Below are 10566 nucleotides of genomic sequence, written 5' to 3' on the forward strand. Positions count from 1 at the left end.
GACACTATTGCAAGGGTCAACAAAAATTGAAACCTGGTGCATTCTCAGTACTTGAAAAAGATTTCAGGTGCCTCAGCACAGGTTATTAGAAACCTAATCCCTCTAAAAACCCCTCCTGGGGATTATTTAGCACTGTTCTGTAGTAAGGTTGAAATACAGTAATCTTTCCACTGTTTGCATTTCAGACAGCCACGTCAGGAGAGTGTGCAACTTTTGGACCATTAATAAGGAACAGGCAAAATATTTATCCACATTTAATCTGATTAACTAAATGAAAAARTTAGACTGGGATGTTTCCATAAGGTTGGACTAAAATTCAGGTATTTCGGTGTTGCTGATCCTCATATTTTTCTTCTAGGGCTCTAACCTGTAGTGAAAGAGGACAAAAAAAATAATATGAATGGAAAGAAGAAAAAATGACAAACCCCAGCTCTACCTTTGTACAGTTGTTGAAGCAAACCCAATAATTGCATCCAGATTCTTTGCAAGTGTTGTGTGAACACTGTGATTGCTAAGGACTGACTTCAGTAGATTTGGCCTTTTGTTGTTGGAAGGAAACAACAAGAGACAGGATTCTGACATGGGCTTCACATAGATTAGGAGTTTGCTTTTATTGCACAAATTGAGTGGCATAAAAATCATAACCATGCATTCAGGATGGGAAGTCTGCTTAGGAATACTGAAGACTTTCATGGACAGCTTCTTGTGCAGTATTTAATTCTGAGTATGAATCTTTGTGAAATGTTTTAAATATTGATGCAAAATAACAAAGGAAATATAAATGAGACAGTTTTAAGTTTGGTCAGGTGATGCTTGATCAGTGATTTTTGCTTGTTTGTATTAGGAAATGTGTATTTTTGTGATCAAGTTTAGTATTGCAGGGAAGTTTCTAGGTCTCAGTGGAGAGAATCATTGACTCTGGTGATAGGAGCTTAGAAAGTTCTCACAGTGCCTCTGCAGTGACAACTATTTCTGTTCTGGATGGCTGAACAAGAATATACAGCCAATTCCAGGACTTCCTTACCCTTGGAGAGTCAGTGTTTCATGTTTTGGGAGCCTAAACCAACCAGTCCAGAGCTCCTTGACRTGTCTGAGAAGGATATGGCTTTGAGTCCAGGAGATTTTGAGGGGAGGAATGTTCAAAGAAATATCAGTACAGTTGTTTGGGTAGCATGGGATAGCTGCAGTAGGAATTATCAGCTTCAGTAGGAATTATCAATCAGTTCACAAAAGGACACTGTCAGAAGAGAAGGGAGGTTTGGCTGTGGTGACAGCAGCTGGATTAGACATGTGGGAGGAAAATACCATGCAGAAAATTTGTTTGGTGCTTTTCATGGAAGATGACAATGATCAGAATCTTGGTACTGGGGTTTCAAAAATGTGAACTAAAATGTGAACTGATTTCTCTTCCATTCCAATGCCAAGTGAAAGAAGTTTGTCTAAACTGCCTTCATGATGAGATCCAGGTTGTAAATCCCTAAGGTGGAAAACATTAAACTGATTGTTTTTCTAGACTATAATTACGTGTTACTCTGGGGGTAAAATTCCACACTGGAAAAGGTAAGAAGATATTTAAACAGGGAAAAAAGTGGCATTTGATGTATACTGGGCAGTCCTAGAGCAGATGCAGCAGTCAGAGGTGCATGCCTATGAACTTTTGAGAAATGACTGATGTGGTCATTTTTCTTTTTCACCAGAGGAGAGGAAATGAGATACAGCTGGGATTTCTTTGCTGACTGGTTAGATAACAGGGCAGCCTTACAGATGTTTCATTTGAAAGGAAAAGATGATGTCAGTGTTACACATACAAAGCAAACTGGAGACTGTGGAGCTGAGGAGAGAAGAAACATCCATGGGGTTCCTGTTTATGAACTGTCACCATCGATTGTGTTGCAGAGTGCCTGAGCTCATGGGGGTGAGATGAACACCAGCCTAATATTAAACATGTTGAGTGGTGGTTTGGGAGAAATCACAGCAAGGCTTTCTTGTTTCCAGGAAAGACTTAACCATTCTAAAACACTCCTAGAAACTGTCTAAAGTGGGGCTAAAAAGATGGTGAAGGGCCTTGGTGGGGGATGCCTTGTGAGAAGTGGCTGAGGTTACTTGATTTATTCAGCCTGGAGGTGACATTGCAGTCTTAAACACCCTCATGAGGGAAAGAGTAGGGGCTTTTCTCTTCTCTTCTTCTTTCTACTCTCCTCTCTTCTCTTCTTCTTTTTCCTCTCCTCTCTTCTCTTCTTCTTTCTCCTCTCCTCTCTTCTTCTTTTTCCTCCCCTCCCCTCCTTTCTCTTCTCTTCTTCTCCTCTCCCCTCCCCCTTCTCCTTTCTCCTTCTCATTCTCCTTTCTGCTTCTCCTTTCTCCTTCTCATTCTCCTTTCTCCTTCTCCTTTCTCCTTCCCTCTTCTCTTCTCTGTGGTGGCCAGTGAAGAGAAATGTGCTGTGTGAAGCAGTGTGTGCAGAGGGTTGTGTGTATTTGAACTTGGCCTATTTAGGTTGCCCTATCTGTAAGACTCCTGTCCCTTGTTAGACTTGCTGTCAACAGGTCACCAGTAAGATTTGGGTTTAGAAGGTAAAAATCATTAGAGAGGCTGATTTATTAGGGCTTAACTGTAATAAATCCAGCTGCCAGGAGACTCAAGGATTTGTTTAATATGGAGAGAGTAAGTGAAGGATTTGGGACAGGACTGAGGAGGCTCTGCTGAGCTGAGCAGTTGTACTAATCTGCAGTTCCCTTCTAGTGAATCCTTTGGTTAAYGTTATCCCTTGTCACAGTTATCTGGTCAGTGTGACAGCTGTATCACTTGCATGAGTTTGTTCATGATGCTGCTGATGTAGAAGAAGTTAAACACTGATCTGGTACTTACATTAGCTGTAAGGCTTTCGTGGCAGTGTGATCCTTAAGTGTGGTTTGGGGCTGGGAGGAAGGAGCTGCACTGCTGCTGCCATCCCTCCCTGGGGATATCCYGGGGGACGATGCTCATAAATGTCCTTGCTTAGCACAGGTGCAATGTCACATTAAGGATCCAACCATTTTGGTGTCTCTGTTGAACTAAAAGAGTGTGTGTGGAGGTAGGAATGAATTCTGGAAATAAGGTGGTGAAATATCTTGAATATGGACTACTGCCCTCAGCTCCAAGATTAAAATTTGGGGGAAGGRCACGTGTTTTGGAGGCTGTAACTGTGTCTGAGTGGGAACAGGAGCTGSTTTTGCTCCTGTGCCACCTGTCCTGTTTAGCTTTGCTCTGCACTTATCAGCATGAAAGGTTTCTTTGGGTCAATGCAGAGTAAATTTGGGGAGTTTCCATGTCACATCCAGAGCACAYAAAGCCTCAGTGGAGTTGCTGTTAGCAATACTCTGGTCAGGCTCAGAGTACCCTGAAGTTCTCCTTTCTTTGGTAAGGGTGGCCCTTACTCTGAATGAAGTTTCTGGCATGTTTGGACAKAGCTTGCCTTGCTATTTCTTTTATAGGTTTCTGGAGGATCCCTTCTCCCAGACTTTTAAGTGTAAATTTGATGAAATGTCAAACAGAACTTCACCCTTCTAATCTCCCCCTTAAAAATGAGCCTGTAATTTTATCTAAAAATAACTGTAGTTTCTGGAGAACAAGGGAAATAGAAATAATAGCTATTGTTTTGGCTTTTTTTTTTACTGTACTGCTGTCCTCAGTTAAGCAACTGAAAAGCCCACTGARCCCACACAGGCTCATTTCTGCAGCATTTGTGTGCTTCTGTGCTTGCATCTTTGCTGCTGCAGGGATTGTCAGGATGATACATCATTTTATTGCTCATGAGGTTGCACCACCAGATGCTACCACAGATTCAAAAATATAATRAAATATTTTCATGAGGGGCAGTGGGAAATAGTTCTTATTTTTTTATTTTTTAAAAGCCACATCTTTCTTAGTTGCTGTTCTTCMTTTCCCCACTTTTCAAACCATGTTACTCTGATGTAAAATGCTTTTGGCATCAGAATTTCAAATTACTCATTTGTGCTTTTGAAAACRTCCATTTGTGTATTTCTAAAAAGCACAGAAACAACTGTTGCTACTGTAACTGCCTGGAAACAATGGAAACAAAGCTTGAAGCTCCTGAGAGAAAAATGATCTCCAGGGTTGATGCTACAAAGTGTGTGTGGGAAATAAAGACACAAAAGGATATTTGCTTTCACAGGCAGRAGAAGAGTTTCTGTTTCTGTTACTATTTCAATATCATGGGAAACTTCTTCAATACCACCAGTATTCTCTCCCATTACCATGGCAAGAATGTGGATCTCCAGCTCAACCTGCAACCCTGCTGCCACCTAGGAGAGACAGAGGATGGCTCACAGGTAAAAGTGCAAATTTCATCCATGGTCCTCTCCAGCACTCCTTGGAACTTCCAAATGAAATAAAAGATTCTATTCTATTCTAAAAAGAACACAAAGGTAGGGAGATATGAAAGGGACAGATGTGTGGAGGAAAGAAAATAGAAATTATTCCAGCCATCTAGCTGGATTTGTGTCAGGCCTTTGAAAAGTCCCACACTCTCTCAACTGGGACCTTTAAAGATCCCCTCCAACCCAAACTATTCTATGATTTTAARCACTGGSTTGTGGCTAAGGCTCTGGRCTAGGAGGTTTGAATTGCATTTTGGCATTGTCTCCCTGCACAAATCATTGCTTCTTGATTCCATTGGCAAAGCCACTGTCTGGTATTATGTGAGTGCTGTGGGGATATTGGCCAGCACAACATGCAGGGGAGAAGAGGGACTGAACAAAAGCAGAAAGCATGAAAGCTTCCTACTTAATGGGATAATTTATAGTGCTATAGTCTTTTGCTGGATAAAATATTTAAGGTGGAGAACAGTTGGAAGCAGGAGAAAAAAGGATTGAAGCAATAGTTTATTAGGTTCAAATACTGAAGATATCAGGACAGGAAGTTAGGCCTAGGCATAAGACAGAGSAGATATAATAAATACCCCAAGCAGAAGGGAAAACTCAGAGATAGTGGTAGAGTAGCCCTGTTTAGCTTTGAAAAAGTTCTCTTTAACCTCACTGCTTGACCTGCTGCTTTCCACTGAACTTAACATGTTTATCCCTCTGCATTCTCACACAGGCTCTAAGACTTGAGTGCATGGTGGAAGACAACATCACTTCAAATAACTTTAAACAAAACTGTGTACCCTGGCAGCTCTATTTGCAGACACCTAGTGTCCCAGACAGGACCCTCAGGTAGCCTGAGGGCAAGCTGAGTCTAGAAAAAAAMCCCAAAAGCTCTCCTGTGTAACCTACAGGTCCTGGTGTGTACATCACTGTCAGTCCTGTGTACGGAGGTGGCTGCCTCACCCGAAACCTGCCAAAAAGAGAAGAGAATCAGTTTGCCAGAAACTGTTTCAGGCAGGGGAAGTCACATCCAGGAACTAGGCTGTCTGCTCTTCCTCTGCTTTTGTAAATGACAGCAGAATTTCTTAGCTCATCCTTTCCATCATAATGTGGATTTGGACTAGCAGTATTCTTGGGCTTCTTGCCAAAAGTTTTTTCCAACAAAAAAACCCCAAAGGAGCAGATGACTGGGCCAAAGTGAGCCTTCAAAGAGCTTGTTAACACTGCCTGGTCCTTACACARAACATGAAACATCAGCATTTTAAACCTGCACATTCAAAGGAAGCTGAAATACAAACAGCTTCTTGGCAAACACCTGTGAGTKGCACATCCAAAAATCCATAACAATCTTTGCTTCATGTCCTTKGATGGGATCCTATTGCAGAAGGCATGATATTGGTATGACTTTTGTGCAAATAATCTTTAATTTAATACCAACTAAAGCAGAAGTTTCACTTCCTCATTTTTTACTGAGTGTTTCACATCTGAGATTCAGTCCTTTTGTGAATGCAACTTCCTACTGTTCTKATTTTTAAAGATTATTAGATCAGATGTGACCTTTATTTTTGCATTGCTCTGGAACTGGTCCTGTGGATTTCATGTCCCTCTGAAGAATAGTTAAAGCACCAGAAAATGTTAAAGGAAAGGCAGTAGAAGAGGCATTCCTAGCATATGGCTCCATTTTATGGAAAGCTCTGGAAGGTCTATAAGGGGGCTGTTATGAGAAACTGAACTTGATTTTGGTCAGGATCTATGTGGACACATAAAAACCAGAGCTCTAAGAATTCAAACTAACCTKGAGAAGTTCACACCAACATTCTTGATGATCACAGTGGTTTTATAGGTGCAGCCTTCCTTCAGCACTCCAAATGTCACTCTGGGTGGGATGATGTGAAATCCAGTGAGATCCTGTCTTGCTGCAAGAGAAGCTGTGCTGACCTTTCCTGAGACAGGATCTTCTACCTTTGTGAAAAAATATGAGACAAAGAGAAAGTTGGTGGCCATTAAATGGGACAGAGTTACTTAACCTACATCTGACCTCTGTGCACTCATCCTGAAGAATTGCAAAAAGACATCCTAATTTGAGTAAAAACTGAAGCAGTACTTTGAATACTGACTGAAAATTTATACTGGCTTGAGTTTTTAGACATATTAAGCCATTGAGGTGTTTCAAGGAAAACCTTGAAAAAAAAAGCAGAGCTTTCATGGAGGTGCCTGATGCAGAATGAGTTTGTTCTACCAGTTGACAGGAAAGGTATTTTTTAAATTGCCAGTAAACACACATAAATTGCAACAGTCATGTATCAGTAAAYAGATTCAAAATACCTTTCAGCATTCCTCCAGGGTGAAGATTCTACAAAAAAAGAGGTTCTCAGAGGATATTGGCAGGAACGTTATTTTTACCTTTTTATTTGGTACAGTGTGTGGTTTTCTCCCCTGAAGGGATGATGGTAATATTACTTTCTCTTTTCTTGTCTGTCCTGTAACATCCACCATCAAACTTGGAGCTTTATGTTGAACAGGTGTCTCTTCTGCTATTGCAGCCTTGTTTAGGTCTGGAAGGGAAAGATTTCCAAAAGCATAAAAAAGCAGATTTAAATTTGGATTGCAAATATTGTGTCAAAAGTTATAAAACAATATCAGGCTGCTCCAACTATATTCTGGAAGGCAGGTGTACCTGTTGTGTTATTAGAACTATCATCTTGTTTGGAACCATCATCTTGTTTGGAATCATCATCTTGTTTGGAACCATCATCTTGTTTGGAATCATCATCTTGTTCCACTTGTGGTGGAGGGCCAGATGAAAGTGAGGAATCACTTGTGCTATCATCAAGTTCAGCTGCTAAAGAAAACAATGGAATATTGAGACAAGTGTTACTCATGATCTTCACCATTTTCATAAACATGTGAAAAAAAAAAAAATCACAGTCTTTGGCACTTTAGGCAATCTTGGAAAGCTGCCTCTATAACCATGAGAGGCTGGGAAAGTTCTGATTGTGATATTTTGTTCTACAGGGATCAATAATGCCTTTTGTGTGATTAGGCATTCCTTGTTCTCTGGTTAACTAAACTATAAGCCATAAAGGACTAAAAGGCAATCCAACACAGGTCTTACAGTGTTTGAAAATTGGAAATAGGGGAATTAGTGGGGGTCTGATAAAGCCCATGGGGAGGACTGTTTTCCTGATATGAATATTTGCTGTGTATGACTTTTAATCTCACTCTATGATTTCATTAACTTGTAAGGGCTGCTTTTCAAACAGAACTGMAGTATTCCTCTCAGTTCTGTAAAGCTCAAGCCCAAGATAAGGATTCACTCTTGCACTGCTTCCCATCATGGAGTCCCTGCTTTCCTCCTATGTCCTCCAAACTATCATTAGGCTGAGGTTTCCTATTCCAAATTGCTTTTGCATCAGTTCCCTCTTAGCCCTGACTTTCACAATGAAATCTCCCATATTTTTCCTACAGTTTTACTATTTTTTTTTCTAAACTCTGCCTCCTTGGTTTTTGCTCATCCACCCCTAAYTATTATTTATTCCATTTAAGTTTTTCTTGAGCATTTTTCATCTATCCACCTGTCATTCACAGACCAATTCTTCAGCTTAGCATCCAAAGCTGATGGTTATTCCACATTCCATAATGTCTGAGGCTTTTTTTCTCCTGAAGAAGATACAAACCCAATTCCAGACAGTAGATTACCTCCACTTGGTTCTTTTGTCTTTGAAAGAGAAGCCACACTTTCTCTTTTAAGTGGAGGAAGTTCCTTAGACATTGCTTCCAAATTAGCAAACTAGAGAAAAGTAAGAAAAGAGGGCTTAGTTTCCCAAATAAACACCTAGAAAAAACAAACAGCAGACAACCCTCCTCCCCCTTCCAAAAAAGAAAGGGGAAAAAAAAAGGGTGCAAAGGAAAAAAATAAGCAGGACCAAAGTGGTAACTACAAAAAAGATATACATAGCCACATCAGATGAAAACCTAAATTTCTGTTCACTTACAGCATTTACCAGGTGAGGCTACAGTAGGAAAGTCCTCAAGATCACCTCTAAATTAGACATGTTGGTTTTACTTATTCCTTTTTTTAATAAGCAGCAAGAGGGATTTGAGGGGTAATTAAAAAAAACCTGAGGTTGAGCTTTGCTCTGAATCAGACTGTCTCCAGAGTTTATGTAAGGAATTTTATAGGGTTTTTATTCAGTGATATATACCATCTTTAAGATATATTTCCTTTACACAGGCATAGAATTCCCTGACATGGCTGTCCTTTGGTTTGTTGAGATAAATAGAGGATGAAATATATATCCAAAATTATCTTTGGGAGTATGGGAGATACTACCTGGCCAACAAAACTCATCCAGTTTTCAGCTCCATTACCTTTTCCTGCAAAAATGCTTTGTAGAATTCAGATTCAAAATATGGAGAAAATATTTTGTGTATTATTGCTGTAAAGGTCGTCCTTTGTTCATCCAGTTCTCTCCTAAGTGTGGGTTTTTTTTTTACATTGTTGGTAAGGAAAAGAAAAAAAAAAGAAGCATTATAACTGAGTTCACCCTGTTTTTCAGTATTATTATCAGCATTAAGAAAAGAGCTCTTCCTCAGAACATGCTTCATTTCTCTAAATCTCATGGAACATTTTTGGTACTGCCACTAGTGTCTTCCTAACCTTCCAACAAACACTTAAAGCTCTAAGAATTGGTGTTCCAGATGCATTGCTAAAATTTTGAACACAAAATTAACCTCATTTCCTTATTTTGTGACAGAAAGACTTGATGGCTCTGTGGATACAGAAGAAGCTGTTCAAATTTCTGGAGGTAAGGTTGACCAGAGTAAAGATCAGTCATGTTTTCAGCTTGATTTAGCCCAGTTTTACACTACTAGAGTTTCACTGACTTGCAGGGTCTAATATGAGCTATGAAATTATCACTCTTAATCATACTGAGAATTTTTAGAGCCAGAATTGCACAATGTTCTTGGGTGCTGGCTGCTCTGATACATCCATTAGAAGTAATTTTTAATAGGATGGAAAACAGTGTGAAATGATATATTAAAATATAACTCTGAAACTTTAAAAGGCTTTTTATGTCATGCAAGTCAGGAAGTAATTAAGAAGTAATATGGAAAGCCTCATTTGGAGTGCTGTGGCCATTTTTGATGCACAAAAGGACCACAAAGGTGATTAAGGGTTTGGGAGACCTTTCATGTGAACAGTTTTGTCTGATGAAGCTTTGAAGCAGCACCATGTGAGACCTATCTGGGATTCTAGTTGAAAAAATCACTTTTTATTTGTGGAATACCTGAATCTTAACCTAAAGCATCAGCATTTGAAAATACTAACACACAGCATTTTTCACACTAGTGGCAGAACCAGAAAACCAAACACAGGGCTTCTGATTTCAGCCTTGGTTTGCATAGAGTAAGTTAACAGTAATGCTGCTAGGTTTTGAGAAAAAAAAAAAAAAAAAGAAAAGAAAACCAAAGAAATTCAAACCATTTTTCAGCATTTCTGTTACAGAAAATATTCCATTATTTGCAGCCAAGCCATTGGACCATCACCCAAAACCTGGTAAAATCAATAACATTGTTTACAACAGTAGATTAAGCTGCTTCATTAAAATAACTTGATCYTAAAATTATTACCTGTTCTGCTCTAGTTTTCTTTGCCACTTGGACACTTCTGTTACGTCTTCTAGACTGAATYATCAGAAAGAAAAAAAGAGAGAGTAGTGGGAATGAGAAAACTAGCAGTGTTCTATAAATACAAAAATATTTACAAGATAACCCTGGAAAGAAAATGCTACATARACACCTCAGGTGATTCCTGATTAGACTTGTATGGTTTGCACAAAGTTGTTCATATCTGCATATTCATTAGATAATTCAATCAAAGAAACATCCAAAATGCTTTCCCAACAAACTCTGAAACATCTTTCAGGTAAGGAAAGAGAGGCACAGAGGGACAAAATAATCCCAGTAAAAYATTGTAGAGATCTAAGTCCCAGTCTTAAATGATGGTGAGTAAAAATCACCTTCCCTGCGTGCTTGGTTTCACTTTTTGTGCTATTTATATTTKCTTCAGCTCTGTGTCCTACCTTAAACTCTGCTCTTGGTCCTCTCTTGCCATCTCTGTGTGAGGTGGGGATGGAGGAGCCATGGCTTGTTCATAGAGTTCACTCACATGGGCTGCAAGGGAAAGAGAATCAGTGAATGGCC

At 39.6% G+C, this 10566-nt stretch overlaps 1 protein-coding gene across 1 annotated transcript in view; it reads right to left on the bottom strand.

Moving 5' to 3' along the window:
• Positions 1-98: 98 nt before the first annotated feature.
• The window catches only part of SPAG17 (sperm associated antigen 17), an 84349-nt gene continuing 73881 nt past the window's right edge, over positions 99-10566 (bottom strand). The window contains exons 38-48 of the mRNA XM_057384766.1: positions 10446-10536; positions 9994-10047; positions 8731-8833; positions 8059-8149; positions 7102-7198; positions 6763-6925; positions 6155-6321; positions 5269-5329; positions 4158-4299; positions 2864-3001; positions 99-367 (exon numbers count right to left, since the gene is read on the bottom strand). Of these exons, the coding sequence (XP_057240749.1) occupies positions 2865-3001; positions 4158-4299; positions 5269-5329; positions 6155-6321; positions 6763-6925; positions 7102-7198; positions 8059-8149; positions 8731-8833; positions 9994-10047; positions 10446-10536 (1106 nt within the window). The 3' untranslated portion in view covers positions 99-367; position 2864. The remainder of the gene's footprint in view (positions 368-2863; positions 3002-4157; positions 4300-5268; positions 5330-6154; positions 6322-6762; positions 6926-7101; positions 7199-8058; positions 8150-8730; positions 8834-9993; positions 10048-10445; positions 10537-10566) is intronic.

This window comes from Malurus melanocephalus, unplaced genomic scaffold (assembly GCF_030028575.1).
Source record: "Malurus melanocephalus ecotype Western Australia unplaced genomic scaffold, MMel_1.1 scaffold_745, whole genome shotgun sequence".
Taxonomy (NCBI): Eukaryota; Metazoa; Chordata; class Aves; order Passeriformes; family Maluridae; genus Malurus; species Malurus melanocephalus.